Source organism: Colossoma macropomum, unplaced genomic scaffold (assembly GCF_904425465.1).
Source record: "Colossoma macropomum unplaced genomic scaffold, Colossoma_macropomum, whole genome shotgun sequence".
In the NCBI taxonomy this organism is placed as follows: domain Eukaryota; kingdom Metazoa; phylum Chordata; class Actinopteri; order Characiformes; family Serrasalmidae; genus Colossoma; species Colossoma macropomum.
In genome coordinates, this window is record NW_023494894.1 from 605,303 (window position 1) to 624,303 (window position 19,001).

The 19,001-nt window shown below is 40.8% G+C and overlaps 2 protein-coding genes across 3 annotated transcripts in view; one reads left to right on the top strand and one right to left on the bottom strand.

The window, feature by feature from the left end:
• LOC118800425 (NIPA-like protein 2) overlaps positions 1 to 16,490 on the top strand; it is a 50,660-nt gene extending 34,170 nt beyond the window's left edge. The window contains exon 12 of one of the 2 annotated variants that reach the window (XM_036560634.1): positions 16,392 to 16,490. In XM_036560634.1, coding sequence (XP_036416527.1) covers positions 16,392 to 16,450 — 59 coding nt within the window. In that variant the 3' untranslated portion in view covers positions 16,451 to 16,490. Of the gene's footprint in view, positions 1 to 1,647; positions 3,423 to 16,391 lie in introns of those variants that run through there. The other variant, XM_036560632.1, reaches the window with a different exon arrangement.
• On the bottom strand, positions 3,572 to 17,121 carry pop1 (POP1 homolog, ribonuclease P/MRP subunit). Its single transcript, XM_036560630.1, is given in 17 exon segments — positions 3,572 to 5,217; positions 5,219 to 5,533; positions 6,568 to 6,771; positions 7,126 to 7,280; positions 8,341 to 8,529; positions 8,839 to 8,960; positions 9,428 to 9,547; positions 13,495 to 13,600; positions 13,860 to 13,953; positions 14,051 to 14,286; positions 14,415 to 14,593; positions 14,826 to 14,913; positions 15,036 to 15,296; positions 16,122 to 16,297; positions 16,401 to 16,541; positions 16,657 to 16,762; positions 16,991 to 17,121. Coding segments are annotated over 16 exon segments (2,997 nt in total). The 5' UTR covers positions 16,991 to 17,121; the 3' UTR covers positions 3,572 to 4,712.
• Positions 17,122 to 19,001: the final 1,880 nt, after the last annotated feature.

Below are 19,001 nucleotides of genomic sequence, written 5' to 3' on the forward strand. Positions count from 1 at the left end.
ACCAGTATTTGCCATATATTGTGTTTTACAGTAAGTTTATGTCAGAAAATGTCATATGGTATTGATCATAAAACAATTTTATAACCCTCAAGTCCTTAAGCTGTAGATGGAAATTTAGAGTCAGCAGCTCTAAGGCCAGTCAGATGAGAGGATTTTTACCAATAAAAGATTGCTCGCTCTCATTATTTCCTTGAGTTCTTGTAAATCTGAGTTTAATAAAAAAAATAATGTTTTACTAAACACAGCAAAAAAGAGAGAGAGAAAGAACCTGATGGAGACTGACAGGGCTTAAGGAGTAGATCTGATGGAGGTTAGTCATTGAGAAGAAAGCGAGGGAGAGTGGTTTAAGCTTTCAGTTAAAATTAATACTACATTTAACTGAACTTAATTGAGAAAATATTTGTTACTATGAGCATGGAATTATGTCACCTAGCTTATTAAACATACCTATAGCTTATTAAGCTTGCCTACAGCTGATTGCACCAACTGTGTATTTGAATAATATACACTATATGGACAAAAGTAGTGTAACATCTACACATTAAACCTACACCTACCTACACATTAAACCTACCTTTTATGACATCCCATTCTAAATCCATAGGCATTAATATGGAGTTGGTCCCCCCTCTGCAGCTATAACAGCTTCCACTCATCTGGGATTGCTTTCTCCAAGATTTTAGAGTGTCTCTGGGGAATTGTTGCCCATTCATCCAGAAGAGCATTTGTGAGGTCAGACACTGATGATCCCTCCTCCACTTTGCAGTTGGCACAATGCAGTCAGCCAGGTAGCGTTCTCCTGGCTTTCGCCAAACCCAGTCTCGTCCATCAGACTGCCAGATAGAGAAGTGTGATTCGTCACTCCACAGAATACATTTCCACTGTTCCAGAGTCCAGTGGCAGCATGCTTTACGCCACTCCGACGCTTGGCATCATGCTTGGTGATGTAAATCTTGCACGCTTCTATGGAAACCGATGCCATGAAGCTCCTGGTGCACAGATTTTGTGCTAATGTTAATGCAAGAGGAGGTTTAGAGCTCTGCAGTTATTGAGTCAGCAGAGTGTTGGCGACTTTTATGCCCTGTGCACCTCAGTACTCAGCGACCCCGCTCTATGGCTCCTAAACGCTTCCACTTTTCAGTAATATCACTCACAGTTAATCGTGGAATATCTAGGAGGAAAAGAAATTCATGAACTGACTTGTTACAATGGTGGCATTATGTTAGAGTACCATGCTTGAATGGAGTGAGCTGTTTAAAACAACCCATTCTTTCACAAATGTTTGTAAAGGCAGACTGCATGGCTAGGTGCTTGATTTTGTACACCTGTAGCAATGGGGCTGAATAAAACACCTGAATTCAATGATTAAGAGATGTGCCCCTTTTGTCCATATAGTGTATGTGTGCTAATTTGACCAAATAGCCATTTTTTCTGGCTGTTGCTACTTTAAAAGTCATAATAAACAAACATTATAGGGCCATTTAAAAAAGGAGACCATGCCCCCAGCCTAGTACAGGCTTAGCCCCCCTAACCATAAACCTCTAGTGGCGCCCCTGTGTATATATTTTAACAGTTATAGTTAAAATAAAGTTAACATATTTAACAGTTGTTAATGGTTACATGAATAGTGTGTTCTGTGTGTCACAGGTAAGAAATGTACTGATAAGGTGCAGCCGGGGAAAAAGGACAGTAAACATGGCACTCTGGCTTCCAAACTTGTATGCAACAGTGGTGTGCAGCAGGAGGACTCTTAAAGCACTGCCTAGTGGAGTAATGGAGAGTTACAGTAATGACTATAAGGAGAAGCCAGGCAGTGCTGTATGAGACAATGTGTAGGTGTGAGTGTTTATAATAAGGCTTTATAGGTGTGAGACAAAGAACCTTACTGTGGTAACAGAGTACTAAGTTTGGGCTCTGGGTTTATGCATTAAGATTCTCAGAATCTTGCTTTTTTTGCTGAAAGGCAAAAAAAGAGTAGCCAGATTGCTCTGATATGTATGACCTCAGGGGTGGTATTCACTAAGCATCTCCATTCAGGAGTGCTGTATCTGGACCCATGTTAATAGTAACTGTAGAAAATCTGATCCTGGGTCAGATTTGTGAATACTATCCCTGTTTTTTCGGGGACAAGCAAATGTTAAAACTAGGGATGCAACAATACCATTTTTATCAGACCGAGATACATTTTTGTGTAATGATACCAAATCCGATACCATACTGAGTTGCCTACTTAGAATTAACTAGTTTAAATGAGTGCAATGTACCTAAACAGTTAAATCATTACAGTCTAGCTGATATTTAATGATATTAATTAGCTAGCTATGTTACATTAGTTGCCTTTGGATTGAGTAGCGTTGCAGTGGAGAAGAGCCAGTTTTGTTCCACCTCAGAAAAGCGCTTCTGTACAGCTGTAAGTAAAGCATGTTTCATAGTTTTAAACCCCAATCTGTGTCTCTGTAGCACAGTGGCAGCAAGAATCCAAAGCTAATGCATCCATGGAGTTCACTTGTGGTGTTTTACGCTTGGAGTCTTTTGCATGGCTGGTTAAGCTGTAATCGAATGTCCTCTAAAGCCAGACAGAAACTTTGTGATTTTAGAAATCTTGTTCTTTGGTGGCTCACACTATACATCTGAAAGGTCCATTGTGTAGAGTCAAAGCCTACGACATATATTCACACTCATGTTTTATTCAGAATAACACGCCGTGTGCCAAGTACTGAGCAAAGAGAAACTAAGCAGCACTACTAACACTGCACTGAAACTAAAAGTAGGCGGTGATGTAAATGGTAGGACAATATGGTCCCTCTACAGCCTAGATTAAAAAAAAAAAAAACAATACAGTATTAACGTCTATACCTCACTATTCTTTTCAGTGATACAAAGTCGGCATATACAGACTTTGGTAGGCAATGTCAACTCTTGCCTCTGTTTCGCTGGCCTTTGTGTCTCTACCCGTACTGGGGAAGTGGTTGTGATTGTGTGTTTAAAAATGGTTTAAAATCACACAGTAGATCTGGTGAGAATATGCCAAGGTGATGTGTTTAAAGTGACCAGTGTCCGACTGTCATGGAGTCAGCAACACTTTTCTGTCTGAGCAGACTCTCCTTCACTGCCAGTTTGAGTTATCTGTTCATTAGAGTGGCAGCGTGCAATCAGCCGCACTAACGATACATGGTATCAGCGGGTATCGGAATGTTGGTGTCCATGGATTTTTTATGAGTACTGTGTCAACATATAGATGCATCCCTAGTTCAAACAGTAAGAAACAGTATTTATTAATAGCTAATCTCTAATGTTTTTAGGAAAATGGGAAATTTTTACGTTTTGTTCATGTTTTATCCAGAGATTCATCTCTGCTGAAATGGTGGAGATTACTGTCTTCCTGACCCCCATTAAAAGTCACAACTTGCCTGCTTCATGAACCAGTACTTTAAGAACTTGACCTGCCTCTTTCACCCGAAAGCTACATTTGCAATTTTGCACATTAGTCAAACAAGCTAGTAACTTGGTAGTAACACCTTTCAAACATGGGCAAGATCACTGTACAGGCAAAACTGTTTAAAATGCCTGATGATTTGTCAGTAATTTTATTGATTGCATTCAACCTTCACTCAATAACCAAAAAATAAAAATAAAATAAAAAAACAACCTCAAAACAATTTTATTGTAATAAAAAACAGGCACAACAGAGAACAATTAAACTATTTTCAAAACAATGGAACTCTCTTTATAAAGAGTAAATCTGTTTCCAAAAGATACGCTGAAAGTGAAATATGATCACCTGCACATAGGTGCTAATTTTAACAGAAAAATCTTAAGCAAAAATATATATGTTTAAACATGTGACTAGCACTCATCCATTTTCATCACCAATTTATAGCTTGAAATAAACAGAATAGGAAGTAATACTATAGGAACGCACACTCCAAATGAGGAAATCCTAGTTTAAATGTCATACCATGCATAGTTGATGTGCTCTGGAGTACTGTGTAGCTGTGTTGAGCTCTATTCACTATGATCTGCTAGTGTGCAGTAGGTAGTAGAGTGCAGGTGATAGGATACATTTTCCAGTGTCAAATATACACCATTTATGTAGTTGCACTACTGTCAATTTTAGGTTGCTTTCTGTGGCAATAACGCATTTGATTTAGCCTTAATGCAGTGTTGCTGGAGAAACCTACATGTAGGTCTGTGTATATGACAAGACTCCTAAATAGACTCTAGCATTTATGTAGATCTTCCTGTAATGGTGCTGCATAATATTGGAGATTTTCATGTACAGTACTATGCAAAAGTCTCAGACATTTGATAAATCCATTTACCTCAGCAGTAAGCATGTATTAGCTCAAAAAAAGAAGCCCAGTATTTTCGACCAATACCTAGCTTGGTTAATCAATGGCAATGGAGTGTACAGAAAGTCAGGAACCAAAACTGAATTCTTCCAACCAAGGTATTCGTATTTTTTTTTAATTCAAAAAAAGTTACATTTAACGATATTTTAATTTGTATTTCCACCATAGTTATCTACCATACTGTTTTTATTAGTTTTAAACTATTTTATTGACTGCCTAAGACTTTTGCATAGTATTCTCTAGGTTTGGGGGGGTGGAATCCAGTTTATGTTCCAAAGATGCTTTCTGAATTTTTTTTTTTTGGCAGTACGGTAGTTTAAGTTCTTGGCAAAGATGTACATGCAGTGACCTTCCAGCGCTTCAGGCTTCTACATGAAGCCGTGCAAACCGGTACTGGAGGGAAGAGGGATTGCGTAGAAGGACAGTGCCGCGTTTATCCGCCGGCTGGCTGAGGAGCATGTGCAGGAGCCCCACCAGGCTCACAAAACCCAGAGCCTCCCCACGACCTGTTGCCATTGAAAAATCTCCCTGTGTCACCCACCCCAGAGTCACCCGTGAGCAGTGGGATGATACACTGGGCAGCGGCTCTGGCCACAATCCTCGCTCTAGACCCCCAGATAAGTCACCACTCCCAATCACAGTACTTGACTCACCAGCAAGGGTGAAAGCAGGATCTTTATCAACTGTGGTGCTGGTGACAGGATGAGTGTCTTTAAGTGGAGGGGTGGGCCAAGATAGCTGTTCTTCTTTGAAGTTGATGCCAGAGTCTTGTTCTTTCTTAGGAGTGGGGCTTGAGTCCTCTTTTACAGCAGCAGGGGAGCAGTCTTGTTCCTTTCTATGGGCAAGGCACTGCGGTGTAGTTTCTGCGCCTCTTGCTTTTCTTCAGTAGGTGATGGGTGTGGTCTTTGTGTCTGGGTTCTTTGGGGCCACTGCACTGGGGGTCTCCACGCAGCTGCTGCAGGTCTTCTGCAGTGGGGACACACAGCATGGCGTGCAGAGTGGGCAGCCCTTTGCCAAGCATACACACGCGCACCCACACCAGAAACCGCCCCCACTGTTCCTGCAGTTCCATGGCAACTGTAGAGTTTAGCACCTTGGTGGGGAAACCATGTGTCACTCTCTGAGTGTGGGCAGAAGATGGCCGACACCAGATTGACAACTGCCTCAGCACCTTACGGCTCCTGCAGAGACAACGGACACTGCCATTATCTTCATAGGCGCTTTCCTCAGGGCTACACAATGTAGACAAAATATCATTATATCACTATGTGATACAATAAAGATACACTATATTGCCGAAAGTATTCACTCACCCGTCCAAATCATTGAATTCAGGTGTTCCAAACACTTCCATGGCCAAAGGTGTATAAAACCAAGCACCTTGGCATGCAGACTGCTTCTACAAACATTTGTGAAAGAATGGGTTGCTCTCAGGAGCTCAGTGAATTCCAGTGTGGTACCGTGATATGATGCCACCTGTGCCACAAGTCCAGTTGTGAAATTTCTTCGTTACTAAATATTCCACAGTCAACTGTCAGTGGTATTATAACAAAGTGGAAGCGGTTGGGAACGACAGTGGAGGGGGGGATTATGCTGTGGGGTTGTTTTTCAGGAGTTGGGCTCGGCTCCTTAGTTCCAGTGAAAGGAACTGTTAATGCTTCAGCATACCAAGAGATTTAGGAAAATTTCATGCTCCCAACTTTGTGGGAACAGTATGGGGATGGCCCCTTCCTGTTCCAACATGACTGCACACCAGTGCACAAAGCAAGGTCCATAAAGACATGGATGAGCGAGTTTGGTGTGGAAGAACTTGACTGGCCTGCACACAGAGTCCTGACCTCAACCCAACAGAACACCTTTGGGATGAATTAGAGCGGAGACTGTGAGCCAGGCCTTCTCGTCCCACATCAGTGTCTGACCTCACAAATGTGCTTCTGGAAGAATGGTCAAAAATTCCTATAAACACACTCCTAAACCTTGTGGAAAGCCTCCCCAGAAGAGTTGAAGCTGTTATAGCTGCAAAGGATGGGCCAACATCATATTAAACCCCATGGATTAAGAATGGGATGTCACTCAAGTTCATATGCGTGTGAAGGCAGACGAGCAAATACTTTTGGCAATATAGTGTATCATGATAGTGATATATTAAAAACTAACAGGGGTTCATCACACTTATTGGTACATGTTCACAATAAAACTTCAACAACTACAGTACCTCAACACAGTGAAAGCAGATTTTGGGGGTGTGCTCTCTCCTGCAGGTGATATCACTCCCTCCATTTTGGCTGGCTGGGGCTTGCTGTTTTCTCCATCATGTTTCACTGTCTCCTCCCATTCCTCTGCCAGCTGTTGCCATGGGCACCGGAAAGGAGCCAGGCAGCCATGTTTGACGTAATTTGTGCGTTTGGAGGGAGGACGCCTGCACATAAATTACACACCAGAAGCATCACTGTCATGTGCTAGTAAAAACAATGACAGGACCCTCATACTCAAGTATTTTGGGTTTGACCTAACACCTGGCAAGCTTGGAAGTGGCGGTATTTGTACATTTATATAAAGATTTGTTATTAAACTGCTCAACATATGCAGCTCCTAGGTAAACATAAACAAATAAATAAATGGATGGATGATGAAGGTCCACCACATCTGGCAGCATAGTCAGTAATAAAACAAGGTATCAGAAATTTGCAGGTTTTTAATTTGTGCATTTTAGTGGTGAAAAGATCATGTGAGGGAAGGAAGGAAGGAAGGAAGGAAAGAAGTTGTTTTTCACCTCTTAAACTTTTCCAGCAGCTCAATTTCCTGCTGCTCCTGGAAGTGAGTGCCTGCAGGGCAATCTGGGAAATCATTGGGGAAGTGGGGCATACCTTTATTTTGGGAGTGTTTCAAACTCATTTGGAGACCCCCAACACGCACACCACGGTACACCTATCACACACACAAACATACAGTCAATTAACCTTTCATTACTAATTCACATCCGGCATACTCTGTAAAGAAATTTCAAAAACGTGGAGCATCTCACACTTAATGTAAGTCCTATACAGAATTTCATGTCTTTTTGTCAAGTGGGCATGTTCATAATGAGTTTCAGCTATGAAAAACTGTTTCAATTCCCAAATCCTACAAGAAGCATAGCAAAACCCAGGTCTGTAGATGAATATGCGGTTTGGAAATGCAGACATCATTTCATTCTTTAGGAAGAACTGGAGAAGCATTTTGCTTCGAATTGGCATACTGATGTAAAAATTGTGACCAGAGTGCCTTTAAGTTTTGGCCCACGCACATTTACCAATATTAAACAAGCAGCTCCTCCATGATCACTCAATGTCCCTGTTCCTTTTTTCCTCTCTGTTAACCCTCTTACTGTCATTTGTCGTTATTAAAAAAAACACACAAAAAAAAAAACAACATTTTAAAATAATGAAGTCCTTTGCAGTCAGGTAAGGGTCTTGTTTTGACTGGTCAGCATATGAGCAGTTTTATCTATAATTTTTGGTCTTCTAGATCTTGCCTCATCTTCCACAGTTCCTCTAAACTACCATTTCTTAATCACATTTCAGACAGCAGAAATTCTGAGATGGAAGTCCTTTGATATCTTTTTTTATAGCCTTCCTCAGCTTTGCATCAATTAGCTTCATTTTCAGATCCTCAGTCAGCTGCTTAAAGGAGCCATGGTTGTTAAGTGTTAGCACATGGTTTGAAAATTCAGAGAATTTTACACTCTTCAGTCAATTCCTTATGACAAATCGTGACCTGCCTATTCAGTACTAATCAATTTAGTCAATTAAGGCCTAATGAGTTCATTAAGTTCTGAGATTTTATAATTGGGTGTTCAAATTTTTGCAAATGCCACAACATTTTTGGTTGTGTAAAATTTCTATACTGCTGTAATATTTTGGCACACACAAAGACAAAACCACAAAAACAGGCTGATAGCTACACAATGCTGCCAATCATGTATAGTCACAGAAAGCCTGTTTCTCACCAGAGGTATCCAGAAGGCCATGCCCCAACCCTTGGGCAGTACTAGATCCCATCCACAGCCCCAGTCGTGCCGTTCCTCCCCCTGCTGTTTCCCTGCCTGGTGAACCAGTAGAATGGGCACTCGGCCCTCTGGAGGGGTCGGCAACCTGGAGCCTGGAACCAACAACTCCTTCTTCATTCTGTTCAGATCCTGAAACACACAAATACATTTATTTGTGTCCACTCTAAGACAGGAGTACATAAGTTATTCATCTGCCCAATGCTGCACCACTTCAAAACCCACCATAACCAATTGGTACTATAACAAAATTAGTGCTATAGTAAGATGGGGAATTTCTGACACCCTTTAGTCTTGTAAATGACTAACCGATCTCTCTACTCCCTGAGTAAAATTTCTGACAGGATGTTTTCAACAAAACTACACCTACTCTGAGATCTTCTTTTCTGTGCAGGTGTGCATGAGCGTATGACTGAGTAAGAGAAAGAGACATTACATCACCTGCTCCGAAACCTTGTTGTTTGTCACATTGTCTCTGACAGAGTGGACCCATAGAGCACTATGAGCACAGGGGGCAGGAATTCCTCTCAGAGTCAGTTCTCTCCTTCTCTCCTCCTCAACACCTACAACACACATGCACATACATGACCAGCCAGCATTCTAAATCCATGGTTAGGATAGAGGCAAGTAATTACACTTTCCAAACTATTTCAAACCACTGAATGCAGTGTCTTACTCTAGCGTACAAAAGATAAGGAGATCGTAGAGGAAAGAAAGTGGAGTGGAACTGGTAGAATGGATTGATGTGTTCTGCTCGGAGTGAGATAGAGAAAGGGGAGGAGAGAGGAAGATAAGGGCCCTGCCAGGATTCGAACCTGGTTCATCTGCATGGAGAAGCAGAGGCTCCCCAGGAGCTCAGGGCCAGACACACCACGTGCTCCCCACCCAGCTCAGAGATGCACACACTGTAGTTTCACTGCACAGCACACTAAATGCTTTTATTTTGGATTATCTGAAGTGGTCTAACACTAATTCATCCTATGTTACACTATCGGTATATTTGTGTGTGTGTCTGTGTGGGAGAACTTACCTTGTGCCCCCTGCAGGTCAGAAGCAGCTTTCCCCCTTTTTTTAGGCAGAGTCAGTCTTGGGTCATCCACTGTAAGCCCCAAGACACACCCTGCTGGCAGCTCTGACGTGGAGTGCAGACCTTACATAGACAAAACATAATACAGATCTTACACGCCGAGCTTTAAAATAACAGTTTGGAGCTATTTCTTTAGCAACTAGAACTTTAATGGCCATTTTTTATACTCTTCATTATGAAAGTCGATCGGAAATCATAATGCATTTTCCTTCAATAATGTAACTAGCGATGAACTAATCTGATTTACTCAGCAGTGTAGTCAGTGTATACACACATATAAGCTGCATACTGACTTTTTCACTGGGCTGTTTACATATACTGACTGCCAAGTTATGAGTTATTGTATACACCTACTAATTCCATTGCATTCAAAGTTGCTTCACAGGTCAGGGGAAGCAAAACATTACTTTGGAAATGTACATCACAATCTGACTGGTCAAGTTCATATGATGAACATTAAACAATTCTGATTGTTCCATTTTAGTCTGTTTCTATGGATACCACAATTGAATACAAAAGGTGTCTGAGTCTTTAACCACCTGTCAGTCACAGACAAGCCGATTTGATTTCAGGTAAAAATAGACGGATTGTGATTGACAACTCCTAAAAACTCCTGTGACTCATTGATTCTGAAAAACAAATTGTACTGAGTTGCTACAGACACACTAATGTCTACTAAGATGTTATTTTCCATTAGCGTCATACGCACGTTAGCTATCCTCGGGTAAGGTTTGCCGAAGTCAGCTCTGCGAAACTACCAAAGTTTCAGCAGTAGGTTAGCAGCAATTTAACAACTACTCTTGTAAAAAACAAACAGAAAAATGAAGCCAAAGCAATAAACACTCACAACTTCTATCCACAAGAAGGCTGTCACAGACGTCACAATTTCAAAAGTAGCTCTATAAATAAATACTCACATATATCACATAACAAATATATACATTTATCCACTGTACACACGTCAACTAGGGGTGCGGGAAAAACTCGATTCTTAGATGCATCGCGATGCGGACATGAAGGATTCTGAATCGATTCACAAATGTCAAAAATCGATTTTCTAAATATTTAATTTATAACGTAATGTTGACGGAACGCAAAAGGCGGAACTAGAAGTGCGGAAGTGCAGCACCCAGACAGTCTGTGGCGGAACATAACAAAAACACAAGTGGATGAGTGAGAAATCCAATCGGCTCCCTCTGCGTTAAAAGCCAGGTTAGATCAGGAGTCACAACCCAATTGTTAAGAAGAGACATTTTGCCTTTCAACAAAGTCAAACCACCTTGGGAGCCACAACATTTAATGTCCAGTATGTGTTAATGTCGTAGTATGGGCTAAAAATATAAACGAGAGCGCAGATTTACTTTGCTCTACTTTAAGCTTTAGCTACAGCCGCTTTCCTTCCATCTCCGCCAGAAAACCTTTCTTCAAAACTAGAAGAGTTTCTTGTAAAATGTGTCAGCATCCGGCTGTTTCACGAGGCTGAAGTCGCTTCTCATTCGCCAGCTTCTCGTTCTAATTTTCCCGTTTTACCTTAAATTCTGCCTCAGGCGCCGAATGTAACTGCTGCACCATTTAAGGTGGAACGGGAAAATTCGAAAGAGAAGCGAGTTCATTTTCGCAACTTTTTTTTTAACTCTCGTTGCAGATTTAACCAACCACGCTGCTTATAAATGCGAATAAGTCCTCCAAATGTTCGTCTTAATCTCTGTTTTTTTCGTTCGCTACTGGCGAGGCCAGACCTTGGTGCTATGTGACCTGCTGTCTGTTCTCGGTCGTTGAGAACCAGGGCTTTCGTGCTATGCTGCACACTTTGGAGCCGAGATTCAGCGTCCAGTCTCGAAAATGGTGGCATGTTAGTGTGTGTTGCACTGGTAGGAGTGGATTAGACACAGCAGTGCCACTGGAATTTTTAAACATATCAATGTAATTGCTGGACTGGGAATAGCCCACAAACCCTGTGGGCATCGTCTTATGGGCAGCATCCTGTAACCACTGATGATGAACTAGAACAGTGGACTGAAATGCTTGTTCTTGAGAGCTACCTTCCTGTAGAGTTCAGTTACAACATGTACATGATAAACTGCCCTGCCCCTTAATTCTAATACATCTAATCCAGCCAATCAGAGACTTGGCAGGAGGTTGATTAGAAGGAACAGGTGTGGCAAATTACGGTTGGAACTAGGCTCTGCAAGAAGGTAGCTCTCCAGGAACAGGGTTGGAGACCACTGGACTAGAGGATGACTCATTAACATGCCAAGAACATTTCAGGGTCACTGTAGTGCTATGAATGATCCACCACCCTAATAATACTGTTCTGTGGAGGTCCTGAGTCGAGATCTGTGATATATAATGTCTATGATATCTTAATTGTTGTTTTAAGGATGTGTGAGCTGACATTTATTTATTTATTTATGTCTCTCACTTTGCAAAAAAAAAAATCAAGTCTTGAGAGTCCATGTGTTCAGGCATGTATTTTTAGGCAGATGTGCTAGCTTAATTTGTGATGTGGTGACCATGTACGCCTATACTAGTACACTGCATGCGCCCTCAATGTGCACGTGTAGTGGTCTATACTACTAGGCCAAATGACACAGTGAAAGCATGGACTGCATATGATTGGTTTTCGGGTGCTTCTATGAAATGCGATTTCAGTGAAATTGATTTGTAATTGTAATTCTTAAGATGTTTAAAAATTAAAAAGGAACAATAGGCAAAGCTGTTGAAATATGCTATGTTTTACTTTTGCTTGTATGCTGCACAATTCTCCTTACAGAAGGAGTTGAACGTTTATCCAGATTGTAACGTTTGCACCCTGCAGTTAAATTATGATGAGTATTTTATTTCCCATGGATACATGTCTTGTTTACATTAAGGGGAAGTGCTCACATAAAATGCCTTAAAATTAGTCATTGTGCAAATTTTTACAAAGTAAATCCTTTAGGCCACTTTGAAAAAGATTACACATACTTGGACTATTTGATCTCAATAAAACTTGTACTGGTGATTGCCAAATTATGCAGAGAAACAGATGAAAGAATAACTACAGAATAAAGTCTGTAGTTAGAGAACTGCAAGGTGCACATATACAGTAAGGAGGCCTGATAAAATGGACAAAAAGTGTAGATACAAAGTATGCATACCTAATGAAGCAGCTGCTTGGCACACACACAGGCTAGGCGTGGGGGAGGTGGTGTATCTTCACAGTATACTCAAGTTTTTTTTAGAACTACACCACTGGATCAGTATCAGCACTGATACTGACCTTGTGAAATGGTTCCAGTATCAGCCAGACATGACTGATCCACTATTGATACTATTTCTAAAAAGAAAAGTCATGCTAAAATGGAAAAGTGTCATTGAAAAACACGACACATATCAAATTCTCACTTTCTAGTGCTCCTGTGTTTTATTAATGGAACTAAGTGCTCTACATACCAGTTATAAAAGTCGAATGAGCATATTGCAGGCCAAGTTGTTTGTTTAAGGAGATAAAATTCTTTTCAAACATGAAACGTGCCATGTGCTTCTCTACAAAGCACTCATTCAAAAAAACGTATTCAAAAAAGTGTGACATTGCATGCCAGCTTCATAGGCAAATAACTATTTTAAATGGTTAGATTTTTGTGACTTGACCTTGAAATAATAAGATGATAAGATGTTTACAGTGATCAGTTAGACTAGATATCGGTTAATATAATTTCTCTTATTATTGCAAAGTGATGTGTTTAACATTCAGGGCACATTTAAAAGGCAGGCAAAAGTCACTATACGTTGATGAAAGATGTGATAGTATGTAAGTATGATGAATTATTACAGGGACATGAACTAACAAGCCAACATGACAAAAAAATATCTATTTTGATTTCCACTGTGACCCAGAAGGATAAGCGGTTTAGATGATGTATGATTTCTGACTAATATAAAGTATTCTGAAACAAATTAACAAAAAACTGACTGCCTTACAAATATGGCTAGCTGCATGTCTGCAGTTGTGAGAGTGAGATGTTTACCTTTTAATAACCGGAAGACATCGGCTTGCTGCTGGTGTAAAGACATACTCTCCTTGTTCTTACACTGCTCTGGCCACCAGAAAGGAGATGTCACTTTTGTATCCACCTATAAATAAAAAATTAACAATAATGCAAACATGAATTACAATAACATTAAAATACTGTGTCAATTCATTAACATCAGAACATTGGGCCCTGCACCAGCACAATCAAATTCTAACAGCACATGACTTTTCTTATTCACATAGCACTGTAAGACCCCTGTCGTCATTTTTATGGCATTAGCTGTACACCGACAGGGTTAGTATCAGCTCAATATCGTTAAAAGAACTGGTATCAGTTGCCAGAAACCATATGTGTCTCACCTCACATTTAGTAGCTGGCAGAAGTGTCTCAGTAAGCACAGTGTGAGAGAGTGGACCAATCAGACGGTAGCGTACTACTTCCATAGAGAGATCGCTGTGAAGGAAACCCATAGATATAATTTAAGTATGCTGAGGGGTACTGAGAATGTCTGTATTTTAGTAAATATATTTGATCCAATAAAGCTGCTTACATAATCACAATGTCAGTCTTGGAGGACTTCCAGCTAACAGGAGTCATGAGAGATCGAGTGCCATCACCCAGGATCTTTTTGGCAGGATAATTATCATAACCATCACCTTCTTGCTTTCTCTTCCTGGGATTCTGTAGCTTAGTGCTAGGGTCTGAAAGGGTAGGTGTAGTCGGGTGGTCAGCAGAGCCTGGTTCCTCAAAGCACTGGCACACTGACTGCAACTCTGGTAGAAGGTCCTAACATACACAATCATACACAATCACCTTTCAAATCAAGACTGGCCATAAACAGACTACGTAAGATACCATGTAAGGCCGGTTTATATTTGAGTACACATTCACCTGTCTCAGTATGGCAAACTCACCTGCTTTAATGTGGGATGTGCCCAGATCCACAGCTGTCTGTAAGTTGATTTAGCAGTACGCGGTCTCCACAGAAAGTGCACAGGGCCCAGGGGCTGGTGAGGGTACTGGTCAGGCCTGTAGAGCAAGATACTGCCCTCTCTCTGCCCTGATACACATAGCACTGCTGCAAACGTTGGACCTGCATTGACACACACATTCTGCTGAAAGACTACCAGAATTTCCAGATTTAGGTATATTTGGATGGAGTTAATCCAGCTGCACTTTCCTCAAGTATTTTTAATACACATATTTTTCCTCACAATAATCCACTCTTGATACATTATTTGACTTCAGCCTACGTGGATATGAGTTTGTTTTTTTTTAATCGAGTTCATTTTGTTTTACTGTTTATATGGAACTTTGGAACATACCCGTGTCTTTGCTTGTGAGCCTGGAAAGCGCACTCAGTAGCTGCTCCTCTGGACCCTGGAGCTCGATGCAGCAGTAGTATGACAAGTCCTGAAAAAATAAAGAAAAATAATTAGATATACAGCAGCACAATGACACCAGAAAGTATATGTGGACTATTTTCTTTTCTCTGTGGATCAGGGATTGTTGTTGGGTCCATATTGCAGGCTGACCTGCAGCAGACAGCCTGTGCTCATAGCCCTGTAGCTCGCTCTGTAGCACTTGTATGTGGGTCGGTCTCCAAGGCAGTAGCCCCATCTCTTTATCATGTGGAAACGCTTGGCATGCCAGATGTGAGTTTCCAACCACTTGTTCTTCTTCTGTCGTCGGTTAAACTCCAGCAGCAAATTGCCATGACGACGGCGGGCACGACGACTTTTGGTTTTTGATTGCTCTTTCTTTTCTTTCTGGCCTGCCTGCTGACTCTTCTCCAACTGGACAACACACAAAAAAAAAAAACACACTGTGCTGCAGTACAGTGTTTTTAGCTATACACACACGCACATCAGCTATTAGGATCTGAGATGTCCTTTTAAGTTCCTAAAACTTACCAACTCAACAAACACAGATGGACTTAAGTGGTGACTTGGTGTGCCCATTTACAACCCCACTCCAGTATGTACTGCACATGCATTCAGCAACACCACTATATTTTCTTTAAAAATTTTATTTCTGTGTTTATTTCTTATTTGAGGCAAAATAAAATCAGCCGGCAGTACCCTCCAACAATAAACAACTATAATTTTAAAAATAAATAAATAAATAAAAGCGTGTTGATGACTGTTTGCTGGTGTTATTCTGGGCCAGTGTTTCTTAGTCCAGCTCCTGGAAAGCCACACTCATATTCACATTCAGCGAAGAGGGAATAAGTAAATGTATGCAAATAAAATATATTTCACACAGAAACCATTCCTCAGATTGTTCGGGTTAAAAGAAAATCATTTGCAGGGTAAACTTCAAATAGGTGGGAACATCAAGCTTTGATCTGTCTATTATAAAATAAATGATATATTGTACAATCTCAGCTTTAGTTTTGTAGAACTAGTCACACAGCCTATTTGACGGATTGAGGGTTCGATTGCTTGCATTCGGCTGTGCACTATGCACCAGATGCAGATATCGTAACGCTGTTGTCCACTGGAGAATATTGGGTTGGTGAGTCATCAACGTTTAAAGCTTCGCAGTCTTAGTATGTTAAGCCATAAAGCTAAAGACATTCGAGGTTGCGGCATTGTGGAGAGCAAGGCAACGGTTCATACCATCCTGTGTGCCGCCTCTCTCAATCTGCAGGGCAGCCTCTTGGTGTTATGGCTCATGGCTCGTCGCCGCATATGCTTCGGGAGAGCTCCAAACACATGACAACTGCCTGTCGTCTTGGTAACAGCCCTCAGCATGGCGTCGACTTCTGCAACTCTTGCATTGGCAAAAAGAGACGCTGCAGCATAAATGAATGGAAGAGCGTCGGTGCAGAGTAAGGAGAGAGGTTATTACAGAGGCCCATTATACTTTTCGTTTTCGTGTTCCACCAGGATTCTCACCGGTAATGTACTTGGGCAGGGCCTGGTCGACAGGGACTCCCCCATCCTGACGCCCCCTCACCCAGCCGCTATAGCCACCTTGTTGTGGTCTGCTGTGCTGTGACGGTCCCCTCATGTGCTGCAGACTGTTGTAACTGCGACCTGAAGATGAAGAGATCTGTTGGAGCACGGCCTAACAAAGCAGAAGGTACCACACAAATGCAACTGATCTATACACAACCAATAAAAGGTGCTTTATTTTCAGTCTTGTGCCAACCTCCTGCGCCTCTGTCGTTGCGACATTGTTGCGCAGAGGAGAACGTCACGTTGCTTGGCTGGTTTTTCATTTTCTTGTGGCGCATCCTGTCCTTGGCCCCAGACATCTCCACAGAAAAAAAACAATATTGTATAATCATCGTTACGAGGCAAAATGCGTTTAAAATTCACACGTACAATTCTTTGTCAGATAGAGCATATCCCGAAATCGCGTGGTAATATGTCGCAAGTAACAAACGACAACACATTCTAACCTTATTTGATTACAAATATATTAATTAATTATCTTCCATAATTAAAATCGTTTATGAATAACATGAATGTACAGTTCTTACTTTTAAAGCTGGCTCGGTCACGGACAAATTTTTTTCAGACAGTTCAGTCTCCAAAACGAACTCCACTTAACGTGCTCACTACTTCTACACCATGCCGCAGCTAAAACCCATGTACTAGCACTTCCGGGTTCAAAGTGCTTCTGGGTAAAGTAGTACAGTGGCTATGGGACATCAAACAGAGGTTGTTCTGGTCAGTTTGTGGCCCAGCTAATCGAAAGTCATTGGTGTTTCAAAGGCTAAATTATTTTTAGTGATCTATATTTTAATTTACATTGTCCCGTTCAGAAGATCAAAATATTTTTTGCTGCACTACATAAGTCCAACCAGGAGATGGCAGTCGAACTGCATCTAACCGCAATGTAACTAGAAAGAAACTCAGTTGCGACAAATGACACTTCTAGGAGACACAGGCATGGAAATAGACTGGAAATTATCGTTTTAAATTTTGTATTCCTTGCTGACGTATGAATAAGTAATAAATAATTAATATCTAATTTTGTAACAACATCACTAATCGTTACTATTAGTGGCGAGCAGCCTCTGAAAAAACCTTATTATCGCTGTATATTCATTTTGCAGTACAATCTAATTGATGGACTGTGACAACTAAACAAGCTTGTCAAAATATGTAGACCTAAGCTTGCTCTTTCAGAAACACTTTAACTTCTTTCTGACGAATGGGGCTTGGTGTTAAAATAATTGATTCAGCCTTGGATTCCCTGACTTGCTTAGTTCACACCACTAGTCTTGCAAAGAGTTTTTTTCCTAACCCTCCCTGCTTTGGATCAAGACAACAGTCATTCTCTTCTTCAACTGCTTAACAACAATGCTGAAAATAACAATTCCAACCAGATGAAACAGAAAATCATCCTACTTGTGGTACTACCACTAGCTTTAGTGCTTTATTAAGCAAAATGATTTGAGCTTGTTTGAAGGAATCACTGCAGGAAGAAACATACCGTAACCAAAATGTCACCTCAGATCTCTCTTGATCAATACAATCAATCCACACCATGAAGCATGAGCAATGTGGGAAAGTCTTGATGCACTTCTCTCTTACGCAGAAAGAAGCAGTTACTGCAGTTCTGAGTGTGTTCATCATACTAATATATCGACATAAACTGACAGTAAACTGAGGTTATTTGAGCAAGGGCTAATTACTACTAAACATCTGGAATTGTATTTGGTACAGGCTTGACAGAAAACATCCTTTTTGATATTTGCAGGGATGACTAACACTCGTAGTCAGTCATTTGAGACATGCAGTGATCATTCAGGAATGTCTTTTGCAAATAGTTTTGGTATTTTCATTATTTTTATGCCTTTTATTTTAGTGGAGCATGATAAGTTATGGCTTGTGTGTTATCATGGGGGGTTGACGTCATATATACTGGTTTTCAGAGTTGTACTTTCCTGTCTCTCATGAACTTTTAATGAGCACTGTGTGAGCATGTGTGTACACACAAAACACAGATATGCTTTAAATCTCATTAGGTCTATTTTCAGCTTGATCACGTGCATTTGTGTATGAAGCAGATATTCAGTCATGTTTCTACAAAAGTACTGAATAAAGGTATAAAATAAAAATAAACCTTTTATTCATTAGTTAAATAACTTTATTTGTTCTGTACACAAGGAAATTGGAAAAAGAAAAAAAATCCACATAACTGCATTACAGGTTGGTCAAAGAGGGCCTGCTACAGTTTAAGAATTTATTAGAAGCCACTTTCCCAATAAAACCATTAGTGTAATTCTCACAGAGTACAAGGGTTAAGCAAACAGGAGAAACTGTATCACTGAGTTCAGCACTAAGAGGAGGATAGTACCAGTAAAGCAATTCACATTTTCACAGCAGAGGTTTGACTGATATGAGAGGAGGCATCAGGTAGTGTATCAGTAGACACACATTCAGCTGTGTTAAGTCTAGCAATAAAATATTAGCACAGAATATATCTTATCAATGGACACCGCAGCAGATGTCTGTAATGGCATCTATGATGATCTAATGATC